At 40.2% G+C, this 24359-nt stretch overlaps 1 protein-coding gene across 7 annotated transcripts in view; it reads left to right on the plus strand.

Annotated features, from left to right (window-relative positions):
- Window positions 1–24359, plus strand: part of YEATS2 (YEATS domain containing 2) — a 141686-nt gene that overhangs the window by 31713 nt on the left and 85614 nt on the right. For 4 of the 7 annotated variants that reach the window (XM_077488372.1, XM_077488376.1, XM_077488373.1 and 1 more), the window contains 7 exons: window positions 204–365; window positions 1614–1725; window positions 2517–2561; window positions 12790–12946; window positions 15599–15823; window positions 20431–20528; window positions 23746–23853. In XM_077488372.1, the coding sequence (XP_077344498.1) occupies window positions 204–365; window positions 1614–1725; window positions 2517–2561; window positions 12790–12946; window positions 15599–15823; window positions 20431–20528; window positions 23746–23853 (907 nt within the window). The remainder of the gene's footprint in view (window positions 1–203; window positions 366–1613; window positions 1726–2516; window positions 2562–12789; window positions 12947–15598; window positions 15824–20430; window positions 20529–23745; window positions 23854–24359) is intronic. The other 3 variants (XM_077488375.1, XM_077488377.1, XM_077488379.1) reach the window with 3 other exon arrangements.

Genomic DNA, 24359 nt, shown 5'->3' on the forward strand with positions numbered 1-24359 from the left:
GTCTATGGGAGCACTCGTCAGGAGGGAGGTTCCAGGAGCAGCAAAGAAGGACCCAAGAAAAGGAGAATCCAGGCTGCTCTGTGCAAAACCAAGTGCACAGAGGAGGTAAGTAAAACATGTTTTATTTTTTATTTTAAAGTGAGACTTTAAAATCGCTTTAATATATGTAAATTTTATTTATTTGTTTTTCTTTCTGATTTAAGGTACATTCCTCCTGACAAACGAGAAGAGAATGATCAGTCTACACATAAATGGATGGTCTATGTACGTGGCTCTAGAAAGGAGCCAAGCATTCATCACTTTGTGAAAAAGGTTTGGTTCTTCCTGCACCCAAGCTACAAGCCTAATGATCTTGTAGAAGTCAGGTAAGCTCCAGCATGACTGTTATCTATCTGTTCGCTGTATGCATACAAGGGAAGTTTGTCCTGAAACTAGGGTTGCACCAATACTGTGTTTGTTTTTTTTTTTTTGTTTTTTTACAGATAAGAACTGATATTTTTGGGCAAATACTTGCTTATACCAAGTACTGATAACTTTGCCGTGTGATTTGGGACCATACAAAATGAATGGGCTCAAATTGCACTGCAAAGAAGTGCATGCAATTTGAACAGGAATGCGGTGCGATTCCTGTCCAAATCACATGTGGTTTCCTGCACCGCTCCTGTGTGAACCCAGGCTGAAGTCACTATGACAAGCTTGGGTTCACACAGGAGAGTTGGGGGAAAGCGCATGTGATTGGTACAGGAATCGCAGCGCTTTTCTGTTCAATTCGCATGCGATTCTTTGCAGTGCTCATGCAAATGCTTAGTATCTGCACTGATACTGGTATCAGTGCAACCCTGCTTGGAGCTATATTTTTTTTTTAATACAGGCAGTCAGTTTCAGAAAAAAAAATTGCTTAGTTAGTGTTTTTATTTTTTGCAATTTATTTCTAAAATCAATATAGTAACATTCTGAGAGGTGTGTGTGTGTGTGTGTGTGTGTGTATGTGTGTGTGTGTGTATATGTATGTATATATATATATATATATATATATATATATATATATATATATATATATATATATATATATATATATATATATATATATTTACTAATAAATATTTTTTTTTAAATGGACACCATTGGTTGAGGTCGCAGTAATTCTTTTTTGTTAGTATTTTTCTTTTTGTTTTTTTTAAAACAATTTTGTTTCGTTTATAGTAAAGCCAATACATAGACAGTCGTACATCTATTCACATAAGATTAGATAATGGAAATGCAGACGCAGCCGCAAACGCATCCAAAGTAAAATAACAATCAAACGGTTCAGTGAACACAATAGAATTAACCGATGCTGTGACTCTTTCTTAGCTTCCAACAGATGATCGCTCAAAAACTTGTAGAAAGTTGATGGGAATCTCTAGCTCTCTATTGGGCAAATGTATATCTAGTATTCGAACCCATATTTGCTTAAGAAATTCAGAATTTTGTTCCAATTTGGGCAAAATAAATCAAACGGTGGATTCGTGGGGAGAGGGGATGTATTCATTTGGAGGGGAGGATAAATTAGTATTTTTCTATTTTATTTTTGAGGAGAGTGACTGATTCGCGTTTGTTTCGTTTGTTTCTAGAGAGCCTCCTTTCCATTTAACACGCAGAGGATGGGGTGAATTTCCTGTGAGAGTGCAGATCCACTTTAAGGACAGTCAGAACAAGCGGATAGATATCATACATAACTTGAAGGTACAGATATGGAACAAGTATGTTGGCTATTGAAATACACCTCCAGTACTCATACTTATCATGATCTTGATTAAATTCACTGAGAAACAGGGGCATGTGGTACTATGAACCAGATTCTCGAATGTGCCCATTTGTTTTTGATGTCGACAAAAGACAGAATGTGAGTGAACAAAGGCTAAACGCTCAGACTTGAAAAAATTGGCTGATGGATTCCCTTTTGGCAAGTTACAGCATGTTCATTTTGTAGTAGTGTGCACTTTAAAAGGACTCCGCTGCAACCAGAGAGAGGCTGCTATAGTGCACAATACATTTGCCAGCTAACAAAAGTGCAATAGTGTGTTATATCATCAGACTTGCTGTGACCGGTACAGCACTGTGTAATTTGCCTTTCATAAAGACTGAACAGGACGTTGAGGATCAGGGTCTCTCAGTATATGTAGTTACAACACAAAAATGATCTGTTTAAAGGGATTTTCCACTTTAATAGCAGCCCAGAGATTGAGTCTATGTAGCAGCAAACAGAGTGGAAATGGGATTACATGTGGATAGCTCTGCTCCAAGGCCCCCGAGTTTTTTTTTTTTTGTTTTTTTTTGAAAAGCAGATGAGTGATTGACTCAGTTTTGGCTTGCAGTATTTTTTATTTATTCAAATAGTTGATTTATTTTTCTATTTTAGAGATTCTTTTTAAACAGCATCAAGTATGAGATACATTTAACATGATATCAGCTAAATATTTTGTAAACTTGTTAATGCAAATTTATTATTTTTTTTTTTTGTTGCACTCCTGTAGCTGGACAAAACTTACACTGGATTGCAGACACTAGGAGCAGAAACGGTAAGCTTTTTTTTTCTTTGCCCAGTTCATAATAGCGGAGTTCCAGCCTTTCAATTTTTTTAAATCCGCAGCTACAAATACTGTAGCTGCTGACTTTTAAAGGAGTTGTGAAGGCAGAAAGTTTTTTTAAATCTTAATGCATTCTATGTATTAAGATAAAAAGCCTTCTGTGTGCATCAGCCCCCAGTAATACTTACCTGAGGTCCTTCTCTTTCCAGCGATGTCCACAAGTGTCTCAGCCATCCAAGATTCTCCTTCCTGATTGACAGAGACACAGCAGCGACGCCATTGGCGTCTGCTAGCCCTTCCGGGGGGGGGCCGGGCCGGGGGTCCGTGTCTGAATGTACACAGGGAGCTGTGACTCAGCTCGGGTGCCCCCATAGCAAGCTACTATCCGAGAAGAGGAGGATCCGGGCTGCTCTGTGCAAATACACTGCAATAGAGCAGGTAAGTATAACATGTTTGTTATTTTTATAGGAAAAAAAAAGCCTTTACAATAACTTTAATTGAACCACTTCACACCTGTTTACCTCTTATGGACCAGGCCATTTTTTTCACATTTCAGCTATGTCTATTCATGAGGCTATAACTTTGTAATTACTTATAATACAGAATCGATACATATATCATTTTTTGGGGGACAAACAGGGCTTTCTTGTGATCTTAAGGTCTTCTGGGAATTTTATGAATTTATTTGCATTTTAAGGGAAAAGTTTCAGCAATATTTTTAACACAAGTACCGTTACTATAGGGAAAACATATATATTTTATTCTACTGCTTTTTTTATTTACTGCACACTAAAATTAAATTTTTGGTACAAAGCATGTTAAGGTTATTTACAAAAAAAAGGTTTCTTTTGAAACTGTTAAACTGGGCTTATACAGGGTGATTTACTGAAATGAATGGGTTAAATGGTAAAATGAAGGTTAAATAAGGGCATGTATAGATGTTAAGGGTTACAATTCCCTGTGCACAATAAACCCTTATCTGTGTTAGCTGCAGCCCTCTTGTCTCACAAATCACTGTCTGTTGGGGAACTGAGGAGATAAGGCAGCTACTGTTACTTTTGCTAAAATATACACACTGGTCACTGTGATTGGCTGTCACAGAGATCATTGTAAGACAAATGAGGTGCTTAAATAGGCAACTAGTGGAAATTGGGACAGTCTAAAACATCCAAGAATATGCTTTAAAGCAGAGTCCATATGGTTCCAGGACCAGACCTGATAAGGATCTAGTCTGTGTCAGGAAAGGCAGCCAGCTCAAGAGAGTAGAAGAGGCTCTGTGTTTCATAAGAAAGGAGAGAGCAGTGCCATTCTGAGTGCAGTATATAATGAAAAACGATTTAATGAGTTCAAATAAACTCACATGTAGGCAGTATTTAATAGGCGTGTATAAGATCCTTTTGCTCCCTTGAGGTCCAGCTGGGCAGCGCTGGTGTGTCAGTCCCCGGCCACTCCGGCGGTTTCTGCATCTCCGAGGCTGGATGATGTCAGCATTGATGGACAGGGGGTCGTAGTTTGAGCAGCTCGCATTTGGAGCGTACGTGCTCCTTCGTCAGGTATGTCTTGGTGGGTGCAAAAGGATCTTATACATGCCTGTAATATACTGCCTACATGTGAGTTTATTTGAACTCCTTAAATAGTTTTCTTATTACATACTGCACTCAGAATGGCACTGTTATCTCCTTTCTTCTAATCATAGCATCAGCAGCTCCTCTTTCTGCACACACTGGGTCTTATGGAGCTGTTCATGGAGCTGTGCAAGTGAAGGAGCAGGGGAGATAAGAAACTGCAGGCAGTCTCCAAGACTTACAAGACAAGCCTTAAGTACAGAGGAAGAGATTTATTAAATGTTCTTAACACGCCGAAGGTAGGCAATGGGATATGGACACTTACCCCTCCAGGTATCCCGCTATGTCTGCACCCCTAGCCTTCACAGCCTGTTTCCTACTGCACATGCACGAGTCACGCTGCACTTTTTGAATGGTCCCTCTGTCTTCTGGGACCTGTATGTCTTCCAGAAGGCAGCAGGGAGGGGGGGGGGGGATGGGAGAGGGGCAGGATATTTCGTAGATTGCCGCAATTGATCAGCAATCTTAGCCAGGAGTGAGAGCGGGTACCTGGTTTTGACAGGTATCTGCCCCCCCCCCCCCCCCCCCCCAAATGTGGCAGAGAAGAGAGAGAGGGAGGGTGTGAACAAGTGTAGCTTCTCCTTTTGGGTTGAGCTCCACTTTAAAGGATAAGTTCACTTTTTTGAAAGAAAACAATAAATGCACATTTATTTATTTTATTTTTAAAATTTTTGTTCGCATTGTAAAAAATGTGCATTTATTATTTATTTTTTACTGTGAAGCATTGCACCATCGATCAGCAAATTGCTGGTGCCCTGCAGGTCTCCTGCAGATCTATGAGTGTATCTGTGTGCTTGTTCATCTCGTACAGGCAAGCAGTTACAATCTGACAGGAAGAATCAATGAACTACCACTTAGCTCCACAGCTCCATTGTAGTTTGAGAACTACAAGCCGACAGTCGCAAAGCATGTTGGGGCTTGTAGTTCATTCACCTACGAAGCTGTGTGAATGAATGATGCGGTCGTGTGGGTGGAGCTCCACATGGCTGTGCTGATTTCAAAAAGTGACCGCTACCACGGGGAACTTCTCCCCATACTGCTGGCCACAGGGCAGCAGCTGCAGCATCGAGAACACGTTACATGTTCCTCCCTAAAAACAGGTGAAACATGTAACATGTTTCCAAAGGTGAACGTCCCCTTTAAAGCCCAACTGAAGTCTTGCTTTTCATTTATATTTTGCAGTCAGACACTGTAATAAGACAAGAAAATAGCTTTTTTTTAATCAGATTTTATTTAGTTACATTTTTCCTATTGTGTCACAAAACATTGCAGTGTAAACAAATTGCACAAAACTCCAAGAAACAAAAACACAAAAAGTCATCCAAGGGACTTATTTCTGTAACGTATATGATCCTTTTGGAAAATGTTTTTAACAAGGTTTCCTATTCGTTCCAGGGTGGGATGGGAAAGAGACAGCGGCTCTGTCTCTGAGCAGGTTTAGAAGAGATTCCTTGGTCTCTTCCTATCAGCTCTCTCTCTCCATCTCCTAGATTGACTTAGAATTTTATTTTACACAGGGTATACAGAACCCTGGAATTTTTGTATACTATAGGCCTCAGATCAGATCCAGCATGTGCCAGATGTGGCAATTCTGGTACTCGTACATTTATTGTGGAGATGTCCCAAACTCCAGAGATACTGGAAGGAGGTGGTTGGCACACTTAATGGGCTTTTTGATTTTAAATATTCCAGTTCAACCACTTCTATGCCTATTGGGCTACCTTGATCCCACTATTTATACCCCTACTATTTCTAATACTATTTGGCGCGCTCTTTGTGGTACGCAGACAAATTGCCCTTAGGTGGATCTCTGTATCCTCCCACTCTGATTGGATTTTTGATCTCAATAGGCTTATTTCTTTTGGAAAAAAATATATTTTAAGAAACTTAATAAGCAAGTTTAATGTCATTTGGGCACAATGGATTCCATGTCCTCATTAGTGCTCTGTTTGTATGTGTGTGATAGGTGGGATATTTTTTTTTTTTTTTTTTGTTTCTTGGAGTTTGTGACAATTAAAATAGCTTTTTTTGTTTTTTATATGGTCATGATGGTAGCTGTAAGGAGCTGCCCTGTGCCTGAAGCTAGCTGCAGGTCTGAAATGCTGCATCAGTCTGGTTCCTGAGCAGTCACAAAAATAGAGTTCATAGTGCTCCAATCAACAACACTGTTTGGGGAGCAAAAGTGTTCTTGACCAAACACTGTGTAGGTGTTGTGTCAGATTTCTGGAGAGCTAGAGCACTATGCTTTATGTGGAAACAGTTCTACATTTTTGCTGCCTACACAAGACGGCTTCTGAGGCCGCGTACACACGGGCGGACTGTCCGCCCAACTAGGTTCGTCAAACAGTTTGACAAACACTCCGTTCAAAATTTGCATGAGCGGACTTGACCACACACGACGAACCAACAGTCTGCTGAAAACTTGCGCGATGACGTGAACGGCACGTACGACGGGACGAGAAATTCGGCGTCCGATACACTGCAATGCAACCTTCGCCGTGTAAATTCTTTCTGAGCATGCGCGAGACTTAGTTTGCCGAACAAGCCTACACACGAGCGGACTGTTCGCTCAAACAAGTTTCAGCGGACAGTCTTACGGAAATTCCGAAAAACTTTGTTCGTCAGACTGTCCGCTGAAACTGTCCGCTGAAGCCCACACACGAGCGGACTGTCCGCTGAAACACTGTTCAGCGGACAAAGTTGGACGAACAGCCCGCCTGTGTGTACGCGGCCTTACAGTTTTAATCACAAACACAGAATTGAAAAAAATAAATAAGAAGCAAGACTTCAGTTGAGCTTTAACTTTTTATTTTGAGTATTATTGGATTCCAGACTTCCTAATGTGTTATTGAATATTTGAATAATTAATACAGAAAATCTTGCTTTGCAACCCTTAACCCCTCTGGCGGTAACCTCAAACGTGAATTAAATAAGATCGTATATCGCTAGTACACCATGGGTCTGTAATTATTGATTTTAACTTTTAATGAAGAGATCACCCCACAAACAGCATCAGTGCAATGTTTGAAGGCCACGCAGGACCTCTTAGTCCAGAATTCATTACAAAAGGGTTATTCCTGAATGTTACTCTGGTAACTGTTTTGAAAAAGCAACTCCGTTCTCATGGGGCTTTATAGGTAACGTGTTACAATTTTGTTCATAAAATCATGTATGACAAGAGCTAAGCGGGACTTTAAATGAAGTACGGGGTCTTTTATTAAAAAAAAAGGGAAAAATTTTATTATTTGTTTTTATAGTAAGACATGATTACATGTATATTGGAGATGTGCGCAGACAAACACATTATTAACATTAGCATTTTGCTTTATACAATCTTATTGACCAATACAGAATAGGTTATAAAAGCGCACCTCCATTATAAACATATAACAATCAAATATAATAATAAGTTAAACAAATAATGCAATGTAGGCAACAACTTTGAACCTATGACTTATTGGTTGTTGCAATAAATTAATAAGAAAAACATAATTGATGCAATGTTTCAAAAATTGATGCTAATTGAAATTGGGGTACCAAAATACACGGCAATTGTTAGCTCTACGCGTTTCGCGGCTTACTACCGCTCGTCAGGAGCAAGCTCGTGATTGGTCTGAAAATACAAAGTAATAGTAAATTAGTATTTGCAATAATGGAGCATGGGGAGGTTGCCACTTAATTGATAAAGTGACTTACAAAATAGCCCAAAAATTGGGCAGAACTTCCAGCAATGGGAACTGCTAGAGCTGAGATAAAACCGTCTAATCCGGGGTTGAGGCAGGGTTCAGACCATCCCCCAACAATGTCAGGGGGCAGGCCAGGGGGAACCGAAACAGACATCCTCAACACAGGTCCACTAGGTGCTAAATGTATATGTGTGTTACCCAAATCTGCGAAAGAGAAAAAAAAGGAAAAGTGTAATGGGTCACAAAAAAAAAAAATAAATAAATAAAAAAAACAAAAAAAAAAAAACTAAAGCAGGACACTGAGTGTGGATTGAACGTGTTGAATGAATATAACTAATTACTGAAAAGTGTATGTGAATGAAATATACATAAATGATTGGAAAATAGGAGAAGGCTAAATGTGTGTTAAATAAGTGGGAATGGATGATGGGGAAATACAAAATCATCCAATTCAAATGTGTAAAAAAGTATGTGCAGTGCTCTGAATGAAACAATGTGTGTGCAAAAAGGAAAGAAGAAAAACGAATCAAAAGCAAAAAAATAAATAAATAAATAATTACATGAATAAAACTCTATTACCCATATGTAGAGTTAAGGAGTGATCTCTTCCTAGTGGAGCACAGTGGAGGAGTGAACTGTCTGTCTGTCCCAGCTCATATACCCCAGGCCCTGGGCGGATCCCCGCCAGCGTCATGCATGATGTCTTTTGCAGCTGTGAGAAGATGAGGGAACACTCACAGCTGAGGATAATCCATACCTCAGTGGGTGCCCCTCCATCTTAGCTGCAGCATCAGGTGGAAAGACAAAAAAAAAAAAAAACACACAAAAACAAACAATAGACTCCCACCTTGCAGTCTATTGACACCACTCGAGGGGCCCATTTATGCATGGCGCCGATGCGCTGAGATCGAACCCCACCACCCCCTGTGATCCACAAAGGGAGGTAGGGAGGGAGCTGAGCGCATTGCAACCCCGGAAAAATGACTGCAACATACCCAGCAAAAACAGCCCATATGTTCAATTGATTGATAGATAAATTCCAAAAAAAAAAAAAATGGAAAAAATAATATAAAAAATATAGTATGCAAAAAAATTTTTTAAAATTTAGAAAAAACAGTAGGAGCTGCTATAGATAAAAAAAAATGATACTTGAAACAATATGGAAATAAAATTCAAACAAAAAATTGCTCAAGTGTAAAAGACGCCCTTTTTTTTCAATAAAAGACCCCGTACTTCATTTAAAGTCCCGCTTAGCTCTTGTTTTTAATTTTGTGGCTCATATCTGATAGGGATGGAGGCTATGACCTCATTTAAAGTCCCAAAATTTCCCCCTCCCCTCTCCCCACCATGTTACTTCATAAAATCATGTCTCTTTTATTATGTGTCAAACTAAAACATAAAAAAAAAATCAAAGGCTGTCGTATAAAAAGTGATACTGCATTCCGCATAAAAATATCCATTTAGATAAGGAGTCCTGTTGGAACAGTTCTTTTCAGACTGCATCCTGGGTTCGCCTTGACTACAGTTGGATACTCCCATGCTAACACCCAAGAACCCGACTATTGGAGTTACATGTGGGTAAAACAGGCTCAGTCTTATCTGACGTGTCCCCTTCCAAGAATGATGCCATTGATTACACACCCTCATTTTACACCAGGTCTCAGTGACAGCTCATTCTCTTCCTCCATACAAGGTGGCAAATTTTGGCGTTAGGCTTTTTTTCTTTTACAAAAGTTTAATTAGTAGACAATCCAACATATACGGACAGCAATGGGATGGTTACAGCTTATAGTAAACAGACATGAGGTCAAAAAATTAACAAAAGAAAAACAAGGACAAATAATATTAAAAAAGAGAGAACATAGACAATAACCTTGCCCAGGTGATTAAGAATGTAAGGGAGAGTCTAAAAGCAGCCTTTCGGGGTATCCTGAGGGTCATAGCATGCCTAGAGACCTAAATGACCAAATATTGAATCTGAGATATCTGACATGCATAGTCTAATGTCTCCCAGTTGGAGAGGGTAGAACAAAAAAGGGGGGGGGGATTAAAAGATAACATAAAGAGCAATATTATCAAAATAACCATCCGGACCAGGGCAATACCTGTCGGCCCGATATCTTTAATAAGTTTATGCATAAAGCATATTGAACAGAAAGGAAAAGGAGAAAGAGAAGAATCCTGAAAGGAGAAAAGGCCAAAAAGAAAAGCAAGAGGAGAGAGAAGAGTCCACGGGGAATGTGTGGGGAAACGTTAAATTGAGAGAAACGGGAGGGCTGAGAACATGTAATCCATGGTTGCCAAATTCTGAGAAATTTATCATGTGTATCTGAGAGAATGGCCCTTAGTTTCTCATTTACCATTTCGTTCATGCGGTTTTGACAGCTTCAAGGCTAAGCAAAGGAGTCTTCCATGCTTTGGCAATCATTAATTTAGTCGCAAGCAAACAGATGTTGGACCAGTTGCCTTTCCGGGCGAAGTAGTTCAACAATTGGCTTGCCTTGTAGGGCGTCATAGGGATCCCTTTTGAGTTTAACATATAATAGATTGTGAAGAAGGGTATAGATTCTCACCAATATCCTGCATGCCCTTGGTCAAGACCACTAAATATGTGCCATTGTTCCTTCTTGTGATCACCCCCGAAAGCAGAGAAGAGAGTAGGTTGGGATAAATCGGGTCAATCTAGCTGGCGTGTAGTACCACCTAGACAATACTGTATAGGCATTCTCCAAGATAAGGATGTTTTGGGAACTCTTTGAAAGAGCTATGGTCATTATTTGCCAATCCTCTGGGTCTAACTGCCTCCCTAGTTCTTTTCCTCATTGGAGTTGATGCGACCTCAACGGGTTTTCTTGCCAAAATTATAGAGGAATATACCTGGGATTTAATGCCCGGGGAGTGGGGTCTAGCCCTGCATAGGCTCTCAAAAGGAGTCCAAGTATATGGAGTAGGGCAAGATTTAATAAGTTGCTGTAGAAAATGTCTGAGTTGAAGATGGCTATAATGTTGTCGCAAAGGGATATTGTGAGAGGAGCATAGGGCATCAAAAGTTAGACTCCTGGTAGGAGTAAACGGAATGGATATCTGTGAAACCATTTGCGGTCCACCAGGAAAATTGGGCCGGATTGTCGCAACCTGGGGGGAATAATGGGCAATAAAGAAGTCTTAAGAGGGAGATGGGGGGGAGATCAGACCTGCGGAATATTTAACTGAATTCAATAATCTCAAGGAGTGTGCTAAACATGGCCCAGCTGCAGGGCGATAAGCTGGAGGGAGCCAGGGTAGGGAGGACTTCGGGATGGGATTGGAATCGACATGATCGATTGTGGCCCATAGCGGTAGTTGATGTATTTCATGAAGATGAGACAGTGGTGCTATGCTCTCAGCGGTATAATAGGCCTGTAGATTAGGAGCCGAGAAGCCGCCATTAATCCTCTTGGCATACAAGATTTGTTTACTAATTCGAGGACGGGTGGATCCCCAAATAAAGTGTAAAGGCTTACGTTGATTTATTCGTAAAATATGTGAAGGCACTTGAATGGGCAAATCTCAAAAAAATAAAGTCGTTTCGGAAGGTAAGACATGCGAACTGCAGTTATGCTACCGAACCAAGATAAAGGTAAGTGGGTCCCAGCAGGTTTAACATATTTGGACAATTTTTTTGAGTTAGGGTGGAAAGTTGGCCTGATACAGTCCTGCGTAGGAGGAATTGCCCAGTTAGGGCAAGGAAGAAGGCCAGTGAAATGGGAAGGCTCATTTCAAGTCCCTCAGCACTGGAGGAGAGAGATTGACCGACAATGCCTTGGATTTAGATGGGTTAACTCTTAGTCCAGAGAGGGAAGCAAAGGAGTCTAAAAGAGAGACTAGGTTGGTGTGCTTATAATTTTTATCTCATCCATGTAGTAGACAGACCAATGATTTGTCCCTCCGTGGGGGGGAAAAAAGGGTCAAAAAGTGTGTGTTTGTGGGGGAGGGTGTTTAGTAACGTATAGTATATTCCTCTTTTCTATTCATAAAGGGGGTTGATCTTTTTTCTAAGTAAAAAGTTAAAGCAGAGTTCCCCCCAAAAGGGGAAGCTCCACTTGTTGACACCTTAAATAACTCCCCCCACCCCCCCCCCATGCCACATTTGCCACTTTTTCGGGGTAGGGGAGAGCAGGTACCTGATTTTGACAGGTTCCCGCTCCCATTTCCAGTTAAGATCGCAGCGGCGATCTCCGAGTATTTCCTGCCCTTCCTCCTTTCCCCCCAATGCCTTCTGGGACACACACAGGTCCCAGAAGACGGCGGAACCATTCAGAAAGCACAGCGCCTGAAGCCTTCACCGACAGTTTCCCTTAGTGAAGCATCGGCTCGGGGTGCCGATATCGCTGGATCCCTGGACAGGTAAGTGTTCTTTATATTAAAAGTCAGCAGCTACAATAGTTTTTTTTTTTCGTCCAGACTGGAGCTCCTCTATAACACCATAAAGTTAGTTGCAGCATGTATGGTAACATTAACAGTTGACAATGGGCTCCCAACCTGCTTGAATCTGATATATTGTGAAAAACCTGTGAGCGTCTAAATGATAACCAAAAGGTAGGTTGACTATGCTGCTGGTACTGTTCACACTCTCATGAATGTGCTAAGTAAATTTCAAATTTGTTTTCTTCATCACTATTTCACTTTTATTATTTATAAAAAATTTTTTGCATGGACTATCCATTGTTTGCACTGTTTTGATTTATGCATATTTTAATGTATAGAGCACTGTGATCCTTCATTTTTTTTTTTTTTTTTTATATAATTCTGGTTGAATCTGAGCTGAATTTATCAGTAATCCATATTATCTGTGGCTATTCCTTTAATATATGACCCCCAGATTTCTAACTGTTTCTGATACCCCTCCATGTTTGCTGTAATCTTCAGGTTGTTGAAGTTGAGCTTCTCAGACATTCCCTTGGCGAGGATTATCTGTATTCACAATCTTCCAATGAAACTACTCAGTCTGATGGGAGCACTCCAGGACCTGTTATAGTTAAAACCTCTTCTCCTCACAAAGGAAGCCATGAATTGGTCGAAAAGGGTAAATGTTTTATTATCCATTTTTATTTTAAAATTTTCCATAAAGCCTGAACGAACAATACAAAGATGCTAATGTGCATGTGAGAGGGTATTCATTTACTTTTAGTCACAAAATTAAATTAGAATTCAGTAAATGGCTAACATCATTGCCCCTTGGCTACAGCATAATGAAACCACAAAGTTGAGAATGATTTAGTGAATTTTGTTACAATTTTGAAAACAGTTTTACTCTGCTACTTGTTGTTTAGAGCTGAGAAAAGATGGGACACAGGTGCTCCATGAACAACCCATGAGCTCCATGAACATCTGTTCTGGCCTGTACACACGGTCAGAATTTTGGTTGGAAAAATCTCTGATGGTTTTCCAGACAGAATTCTGAAGGGATTTCGCTCACGTTGTCTTGCATACACACGGTCACACCAAATTCCAACTGTCAAGAATGCGGTGATGGACAAAACGTACAACGGGACTAGAAAAGAAGTTCAAAAGCCAGTAGCCAATAGCTTCTCTCGTAGTTGAATCTGAGCATGCGTGAGTTTTTGCAAATCAAAGTTGCATACACACGATCGGAATTTCCGATAGAAACTTTTTCCGTCTGAAAAATTGAGAACCTGCTCTCAATCTTTTGCCAACGGAAATTCGGCCAGCAAAATTTAGATGGAGCATACACACGGTCGCATTTTACGACGAAAAGCTCTCATCGGTCTTTTGCTGGCCGAAAATTCCGATCGTGTGTACGTGGCATGAGAGTTCTTGCATATCAGTCAGTGCTTTTTTGTTGGAATTTATGTATCCCACTTGAGCACTCAGGCTTAGGCCTCTGTGTATGCACCATGGCGCGTGTTGTAACTGTACTATGTATGTGCAATTTTTCTATGTTATGTTTCTCTCTCTTCAAAAAAAAATATAGTAAAAGAAGTCCCTAACCTAAACCTGATGAGAGCTTTCCCACATGCGGCCAAATAATCCATATATGGCTGCTGACAGTGCTTTAAAATCCACCCCAGCCAAAATGTTCATTATAGCCTCTGTTAACATTTTATTACTGTCTATATCTCTAATCTGGTCTCCATCTCTTGTATTGGCATCACAAGGACAGGAAGTGAGGCATAATCTCCTCAATGAGGTCAATAGCAGAATAAAGCACATGACAGAATATGTATCGCTTCTCCATTCTATCCAAAATATTAAAAATAAGTTAGCTACTGGGAGATGTCTGTCATAATTTCCCAGGAGTCACTGGGCGAGGGCTGTAATCCCGTTCCGTTGTCATAACGACGGGGCGGGACCTTCCTCCATCGCCGACCGTTGTTATGGCAACATTACAAACAATCACACTACGGCCGGCGTTGAATCGCGCATGCGCGAGATCGAGAGGTGAATGCTGGTTACCCAGCATGCACTTCTCCATGCATACTCCAGGAAGAGAACGCGATTGGGCTTCACATGCCCACATTTTAATAATGGAAATGGACACAATGGAAGATTACAATATTACGGTAATTTTTTAAAATATATTTTTGAAGAATCTATTAAGAACGTTGTATAGTCTTATTTAAATTATGTTAAAAATAATACTAGGATGAATACATTTTTTTGAAATGTATTGTGGAACTCTGCTTTTAAAGGCACTGGATATCAACATATGGGTGTCAGATCTCAGCAAGTATGCATCTGTGGATGGGGAAAGGGAGCTCTGTTAGGTCAGGAGAGGAGGGCATAAAAGAATACATGTGCTTTGTGTGAAAGTGCATCTATTCTTTAAAATGCCAGATTTTCCTTCACGTTAATAGTGCTCACCGGAAACGCAGACTGCAATAAAACCTGACAGAGGTACTAACCCCTCACCTTTCTTTCCAAGATGGAGGGAAAAATTGGCTTTAGATAAACTTTACATTTGGGCCATATACTGTACAGTATGCCTTATAATCTAGGAAGCCAAGATGCATAAGAAATTATTTCTGGAGCCTAATTTGGGGAATCATGTCAGCCATCTTTGCAGATAATTTCTGACTCCTTCAAACCCTGATGCCGAATCAGGGGCCTGAGGGACACATGTGGCCCTTTTTATGACCTGGGTAGTGGGATCATTCATTTACAATGTTGCTGTAATGGCAGCCCCAAGTTCCCATTCTTTGACTGTCTCCTGTAGAGAAGTCTTCAGTCTCCAAAAGCACTAACATGTTTGCAGTCTCTGACCATCTGCTTTAGCATATCTCTGACCAGTCTTCTGTAACATGAATACTGTGAATATGAATATGTGCAGCAGTCCTTTTGTGGTTTAAGGCTGGATTGACATCTATGCATTTTTAGTGTTTTTTGCATTTTGCAGATTTGCACTACTGAGCATGTTCCATAGGAAACCATGATAAATGGATTGTAGTGCAAATCTGCAAAATGCAAAAAGCACTAAAAAAGGCATAGGTGTGAATCCAGCTTAAAGGCCCATAGGTGAAAGCCATGTGCCCTCAGTCGACAACTGGCTTATTGTACATGCTTAATTTGTCTAACCTGTTCCATTTAAGTGTTGTATACGCAGCAAGATTTAGGTATTTCATTATTTTGTTTGCAAGTTTGAAATTTGAGGATTCATTTTGTATGAATGTGACATTGTATTATTAATGGCACACATCTTTTTTTTCATTAAAACAAGGTTTTAGCATGACTTCAGAGCCCTCATTGTACACTCAGACCTCAGCACTTGAGCGCACACCAACAAAAATGACTCAGAGGTTTACTATTGGAGCTCATGGCAGCACTGCTTTCCAGCCTATCACTGCCAGCTGCAAGATTGTCCCTCAAGGACAGGCAACAAGCTTGGCTGAGTCCCCTGGGAAATCTTTCCAGCCAATTACAATGAGCTGCAAAATTGTGTCTGGTATGGTCTCTTTCCAAATTTTGTTTGTTGCATCATCAGCTATAATGAAAGATATATTAACAGCTAAGGTTCCCACACCAGTCACATTGTGCCTGCCCGTTTCTTAACACTCTTGTGCAACTTTATCTGAACTCTGACAACATGCACCATGCATGCATTTGTTCTCTTTTTGGTTGTCAGTACTCATGGATGTTCAGCCAAAACACACCTTGGACTCTGCAACTTTGTGCCCATGACTATTGACTTAGATGAGCACTTATGTTCTTGATATTGTGCCTTACATTGGCCAGTTGTAAAGGTATAGAACACGTGTTTTCCCTGCTCTGTAAGAAGTGTTATTGTACTTCTACTACTCCTGTTACAACCCCGTGAGGGTTATTTTAACAGCCATTGTAACCGAATTGATGATGTAACAAGCGCAGGATATCTCTCCTTTACATAACTCTAGCTTCAGGCTGGGAGAAGGGTGAGTTTTAATAGTTGTCTGTTGAGGAGAGCAGGAAAAGGAACGGGCTACCAGACCTTGTAGCAGAGTCCTTTACATACTGCACCCATCATTCTAAGCACAGGAGTGTTCAGTCACAGGGAGGTCAGTATGACAGGCTCATAAGAATGAGTGCTTCCAATTTTATAGCTTTTCCTAAACACCTCTAATTCATAGCTGATTTTTCCTTTGGTGCATCATCTTGCTTAAACTGCTGTTTGCGCTTAAAATTGAAAACTGTTTGTAATGTTACTTTTTAGCAATCCTACCTTTTTATTTCTCTCCTGCTTTTTTGTGTCCTATCCACTGAACAACTTTGTTACTATTTGGCAGCCTCCATAACAAGTGTAAAATCTATTGCTTCCTGATGTTTCTGTGCTAGATCTTCTTATAAAAGTTGCCATATATGTCATTTATACAAGCCCAATTCCAAAAATGTTGGGACACTTTGCAAAATCTACATAAAGACAGAATGCTTTTCAAATGTCTCAAACCCAATTTTTATTCACACACCAAAACATATGGATACTTTTCCATTTCACTTATGGATCTAGACACTCATTTGTACCCTGGGACTATTTTCAATCGCAATGAAAATCGTTGAAATATAAAACATTTCAAATGCTTAAACAGAGAAAATGGACCATTTTTGCCGAACACATTATAGCAGTTTTACTGATACAGGGCAGCAGCTCTGTGCAGCCTTACGTCTATATTTAGGTTACCCTGTACTTCCGCCTGCAGTGGGCGCTGGTGGGCCGCTTCTGCTGTGATTCTTCACAGCAGAAGCTGATCTGTGGGCACTCGATGTCCTCAAGCAGCCCCACCCGCTATGTAAACAAGGCAGATCGCCTTTCTGACAGGGGGGGTGACTTTGATGGGCTAGAATCCATATCTTCCCATAGTAAAATCAGCATATACAGTACACAAAAACACTTGCTAGGCACACGGTTAACCCTTTGATCATCCTACATGTTTAACCCCTTTCCAGTCAGTGTCATTAATACAGTGACAGTGCATATTTTTAGCACTGTATTGGTGTCACTGGTCTCCACAAAGTGTCAGTGTCTGATTTGTCTGCTACAATATCTCAGTCCTGCTAAAACTTGCTGATAGCCTCCATTACTAATATATGGAAAAAAAAATCCATACATATATATAACGTAATTTGTAGACGCTATAATGATCACATAAACCAAATCTTCCAGAGGTTAGGACAGGGCCATGTTTACCACAGTGTAACATCTCCTCTTCTTTTAACAACACAATGTAAACTTCTGGGAACTGAGGAGACCAGTTGCTGGAGTTATGGGAGAGGAATGTTGTCACACTCTTGCCTCATATAGGATTCTATTTGCTCAACAGTCCTGTGTCATCTTTGTCATATTTTACTTTTCAAGATACTCCAAATATTTTCAGTTGGTGAAAGGTTAAAGTGATTGTAAATGATAAAAGCTGGGGGGGAGGGGGGGGGGAAGCAGCAACACACTGAGCTTTCCAGTGAATGGCTGTGCAGCGTGGCATGTCAGGACGAGTCTGTTTATTGGAGGAGAGCACACCGAGTTCCCAGCATAGCTAGAGAACTGACTATGATGTGTTCTCCTGCTTAGTGTGGTCAGTTTTTAATAGGAAAGCAGAGGGACTGGCAGGAACACCAGTGATTTCACATAAAGGAAGCAATGCAAAGACACACATCACAGTCAGTGCTGACAGGGGAATCCTTTCTGCCGAGATGTTGTATTTTTCTGGTGGGGAAGCAGCCCTCGCAGGGAGAAGACAGTGATTATTGCTAATGGCTATAGCACCTGCTAGCGATAATTGCAAGTAAAATCCAGATCGATCAACTTGGTACATTCAGCCTGCCCAAACATGGTTTGAATCTCGGCCGATTCCTGCTGAACCACCCGAGTTTCAAATGGTCTATGGCCATCCTTGCTTTTTCAGCTTTGGATGCTTTCACACTGCTCCCATTGTAAAAAAAAAAAAATGCTTTGAAAACACATATGCGTTTTTAATGTGTTTTTCCGGAGCGTCTCCTGGTTGGCATGTACCTGTGAACCATGGACATCTGACTCAAAAAATGCACCAAAAACTTAACCACAATGTGCATTTTTGATGCATTTTTCATTCATTTTAGTGGGGAGCTGCGTTTTATGGTGTGGTTTTGAAAACTGCACCAAAAATGCCGCACACAGGGCTTTTCAAAATGCACTACATTACACTCGCTGCAGAGTTGTGTGAAGTGTCCCATAGGATTTAAAGTGAAATTTTTATATTGTGTTTTCCTTGTGTTTTTAGATGGGTAAAACGGCACCAGTGTGAAAGGGTCTTTATTTTTCTTAAAATGGTACATTTTCTCAGTTTTTAACATTTGATATGTTTTCTATTGTCAAAAGTATGGGTTTATCAGATTTTCAAATCATTGCATCCTGTTTAATGTCAATTTTACACTGTCAAAAAGAGACAGTGCAGCGCAAAATTCAAATATGAATAAATAAAAAGAAGGCGTTCAAATGATAAAAATGTCCAAAGTCCAAAGCACCAAAACCCAACAGCATAGATCGTCCACGTGCAGGAAAGGGGAGATCCAGGAACACAGGGAAATATGTGACAATCCCTCCACCTGTGAGATGCTTACTTGCTCACCTTAGCAATTGGACCCCTGAGCTAACAGGAAGTCAACAGGGCGTGTCCCCTTAGGGGTAAGATGGAATCAGGAAGTAAGCAATGTTCTTCAGCTAACGCCCCCACAACACATGTAGGTAAAGAAAAAGAGGCTCTAAGTGCTCTCTTTAAATAGGTCCATGCTTTATTGTATAAAATCCTACTCGCATGTATGCAGTGATTTAAAAACTCAAAAATTCTCAAGCACGATCAACATACACATCTCCATTGGACAGGATGGCAACAGGTGACGTCATCCGAGCGTAGCTCTTCCCCCCCTGGATTTATGCTGAACATGCTTGAGAATTTTTGAGCTTTTAAATCGCTGCATACATGTCGGTAGGATTTTATACAATAAAGCATTGACCTTTTTAAACAAAGAGCGCTTGGATCCTCCTTTTCTTTACCTACATGTGTTGTGGGGGCGTTTATCTGAAGAACATCGCTTTACTTCCTGATTGCATCTTACCCCTAAGGGGACACACGCTGTTGACGTCCTGTTAGCTCAGGGGTCCAATTTTTATCATTTTAATTCTTTCTTTTTATTTATTCATATTTGCATTTTGCACTGCAGTTTCTATGATATTGTGCCAGGTGTTGTGATTTAAAGTGTTCCTAACCCCAGAACTTGCATTCACTATATCTGGTCTCCCACAGTACACAGATCATGGAAATGCAATCATTTTAGTAAATATAAACTGATAAATACCTTTTCTCATCAGCAGTATATAGCACATTTGTGACTTCTTCTATCCGTTCCTAGTAAAGCTTGTAGGAGGAGTTTTCATTCTCCCCTGATCCTCTGTCTGGACAGTGCTGATTGGCCCTGTGCTGATCACATACACCCTCCCAAAATAAAAACAACTCTCTAGCAATACACACCAAACTGAGCATGTGCAGCTCGTCTCCTGACTCTGTAAATATCAGGTTATTTTTCAAACAGCCTTTATGCACAGTGCAAAAGAATAACCCCTTAGGTTCTATAGTGAGTATAACGAGCATGCTTTACTGCATATACAGACTGATTATACTTTTGTGGGTTTAGTAATACTTTAACCTTTTCAGTGTTCAGCTGACAAACCATTGTACGTTCTATTTGCGCTGATTGCATCCTATATTTATTTATCTGCAATTTCACATTGTGTCCCAACATTTTTTTGGAATTGGGGCTGTAGTAAAATCCTCTTGTAGATCAATACTAAATTCTTTAAGAAATGTTGTTTATGTAAATGAGATATTGTAGATGAAAGACTGAAGCTTTGTGTGGGTGTTGTGGCCCGATCTGCCTGTCTTGTTTGCCAGTTGTCCTTTGGGATTCAGGTTGTCTGTGTTTTAAATGGAATATATACTGTACATTTCAGTGTCTTTGCTTGTAGAATGAAGACTTCTTTTTCTTAAGGAGAAACATTTCACTGAAATAGTTAAGTTTTAATAAGATTTTTATTTTAAACTTTTTAAGGTAGTCCAACAAGCAAGCATTCCAGTATTTCACAGGCTGGAACCCGTTCTCCACTGCCAAAAATTCATGGGAGCAGTTTTGTTAATCAGAATATCAAGGTAAAAATGTATATGCATATTTATTATTCCTAAAAGAAAAGCAGTTGAATGCAGCATACATGTGTAAATAAGACCTTTATTAACCACTTCAATACTGAGCACTTTTACCCCCTTCCCGCCCAGACCAATTTTCAGCTTTCAATGCTGTCACACTTTGAATGACAATTACTCAGTGATGCAATGCTGTACCCAAAAGAAATGATCTTTTTTGAGACAGAGCTTGGTGATACTTTAAAGCGGTAGTAATTTGCAGGTGGTTAAAAAAAAAATTAAAATAAATCCATGCAAGACAATGTCATAATGTGTTAGCATGCATCGCATACTAGCACATTATGCAAGACTTGCCTTAGAACGAAGCTCTCCAGTGCTGCAATATCACATCTGAGAGGACTGACCTCTTCCCCTGGTCTTCCTTCTGTGTTCGTGGCTACATAAGTGTCCGAGTACGCAATAACGTCACCCCCCGCACTCAGGAGCCACAGGCATGGGCTCTGAAGGTCCGACTTACAGCACTGGACCTGCAGAGGGCATGGGTGATGGTGATGTCATCAGCTGCATGTACTCTGAATATCGCCTAAACATCCTATATTTCTTGAGGCCCTAAAAAGCCAGGACAGTACAAATATCCCAACAAATTATGCCTTTTTTGGATAGTAGACAGCCCATAGTATTTAGTAAGAGGTGTGGCAAGTTTTATTTTTAGTCAGCTTAATATTCATACTGTATAGGGATAGATCGCAAGTGGTGCAATGGAATCATTTCTCCACCACCTTTGCTGAATCTTTGACCAAATGATCCATACATATTTGATCTGCCACTCAGGACATGCACATAGCTGAATGATAAGAGAAAGGAGACTGCCCATGGTCATACAGCGCATTATAAGTTTGTTGGATACAGTCATTTAGAAAGTGAGTAACAATGCTTAGGGTCCTGTTCAAATACTGTACGATGGAAGCACCCTGTATTAAATGAATATTTGTAAAATTTTTAATACAACGAATGAAAAAAAAAATGTAAACAGCAGTTTATTATAAAATAGAAACTTGATATTGAAAAAACACCATTGTCTTCCTTTCCCAAAACACATCCACCGCTCTTTATGTTGCCGGCCATTTATGTTTTTGGGTTATCTTAAATGGGTGTCTGTGTTTAGTTTCTGCCTCAAGTTGTGAAGCATCTTTTGAATGATCTGTAACTCCATGTTTGAATTTTGAAATGGATTGTGAAGATCAGTAGTGTTCAGTGTTTCATTTCTTTATACAAGCATTGGGCATTTATCATTAGCACATATTAAGCTTGGTAAAAACATCTCGGTTGCAAACCAGTTTTCCATGTAAATCATATTTCATGTAAGTCTAATGCCTGTTTTTTTATTTTCTCCTTATTAGTCTGTTAAATAACCCCCTCACCAATTGTGCTCCAAATTAACAGATGATCTGGCATTAGGTTTGGGGTGTTCTACTTCCTTCCCCGTTCTTAGCCCATTCTAAGCCTATTCTATCTATCCTGTGAAAGGAAGGATCTGTACACTTAGCTATCCTAAGGAACCTCCGGTCCGGTCAGATGATCAGGTTCCAGCGCTGGGTTCAGCGTAGAGAAAAGGATAGCCAACCACAGATGTCCCATAGTTAGTCTGTGGGTGACATCCTCTCCTAGGCTCTGCAGCCACTGTCGGCAATCTTTTTTCACTGAAGCCAGTGCTGGGATCTGATCATGTGACCACACCTGAGCAGCTTCAGATTGATAAGTACAGACATCTTTTGTTTACACGGTAGATGGAATATCTTTAGAATAGGGGTGGAAGTAGGTTGAGGCTTAGCAAGTATTTGACTATACTTCCACTTTAAGTTTTTGGACAATTGAGTATACATGCTTTCATCTCTGTGAGTCCCCAAAGTGTTTGATATTCTTGTTAATTATTTAACAAAATGGTCCCTAGTGCAGTTTTAGGTCCTAATGTGCTAATATGCACTGCATACTAGTACATTATGACAGACTTGCCTGCAGACAGAGCCCTCCAGCGCCGTGCTATCACGGCTCTCGCTGGTCCCCGGCAGCTTCTGTCTTCATCCGATCTTCCTTCCGGGTAGCTATCTTGAGCCTCTTGAATGGCCAGGCCACAGATAATGTCACTCTCACGCATGCGCATTGAAGTCACATCACTGTGGCACAGAGAGCAGGCCATAAATGGGGTCTGAGCTACTCAGATAACATTACCTGCTGACAGGCCCTCTAAGGTCTCTTTGGGTTATAAAAGCAGTCAGCAAATTTAAATTTCAGGATCTTACTACCACTCTAACTGTTTTGTTAACTTGATCTAATAAACGTATTTGGTGAATCCTTATATATTTCTAATAGCACTGTGTGCGCCTTGTAGCAAGAGCATGATTGACATTACGGGCAAGAATAGTTAGTCTTATGCTGACCATACACTATACAAAAAATCTGCTGAAATTCAGTCATTTAGATTAGTTTGTTTTTCGCCCAGTTAATGGGCACCAAATCGATAATCCTTGGGACATTTTTGAGCCGAAAAAATGAAGGACAAGTTTGGAAATTTTCTGCCGAATGAAAAATTTAAAGGTTAATGTGTTTCCCGTCTGAATTGTTTGCACTAGGTAAATGTAAAAAAATTAACAAAAAATGCATTTATGTCCACTGAACAATTTATCGGCCATTACATGATGGCACTGTCGTTTGCGCTCACGGCCGACTATTCATTTTTCGAAAATGAGTTTGGTCGATTTTTCCTAATAATGTATGACCAGCATTATTCCACTACAACTGTCTTTTTCTCTGTATCTATTTAGTCTAAGACACCAGTTGATCCATGTAGGTATGGTAAGGTCTTCTAATCATGTCCTGATTGTAAATGCTTTATTACAATTTTTGTCTTAGATTTTTCCTCTGGAAATATTTCCAGCAGTTTTTGCCTGTTTATAAAGATGGGCAATCCCAGGATATTTTGGTAAATTTTTCCACTTTGTCAAAATATACTGCCATTCTTTTGCATGTAATGTGTGTCACTGTAATCCATTGTTTGTCATGGAGGGAAACTGAAGAAGAAATGTTGAAAAGTGACAACTTTTTCACTCCACTACAGCATACCAGCTCTATATTTTAATGTGTGGCAATGTTGGGGTGTATAGTTTTATTTCCTGTAATATAAATAAATATATATTTATTATGATATAATATCATTTATTTTTTGCAGCAGGAGGAAACTCTTTTTGCTGCCATGCCTCCACTTTGTCCTATTGGGAGTCACTCAAAATCTCAGAGCCCCAAACCTGTAGCTGGAGGGCTTGGTGCTTTCACAAAGGTATGTAAATTAAGGTTCCCATTTATCCAGTTAATGGATATTTACACTTGTGTGGACTTCCAGTTTGACAAGTCACAAACCTCTGACCAGTTATAGTGTCTCCTTTGGGAAGTTATACCTTCTCTATTTGTCCTTCTGGCCTTTGGCATTGGGGCTGAACATGAACGAAAAGCTAAAATTTTGAGCCAATGTTAAAACTGGAAGGGAGAGGAAAATTCCCAACAGGGACACATTGGAGATGGCTGTTAAATCAAAGCGTGCTGTGTGATGACTGTAAACGGATGTCTGTTAGTAGAGGAGCCATGTCTGTTACATAGGAAGGAATCATATACTGCAGGGATATGCAATTAGCGGACCTCCATCATGCCTCTGCCTCTGGGTGTAATGCTTGTAGCTGTCAGTCTCGCTATGCCTCATGGGACTTGTAGTTCTGCAACAGCTGGAGGTCCACTAATTGCATATCACTGATATACTGTATCATGGGAGCTCTAGTTGCCTGGTTTGAT

The sequence above is a fragment of the Lithobates pipiens genome, unplaced genomic scaffold (assembly GCF_037356315.1).
Source record: "Lithobates pipiens isolate NorthernLeopardFrog02 unplaced genomic scaffold, aLitPip1_a1.2 Scaffold_18, whole genome shotgun sequence".
Classification (NCBI taxonomy): domain Eukaryota; kingdom Metazoa; phylum Chordata; class Amphibia; order Anura; family Ranidae; genus Lithobates; species Lithobates pipiens.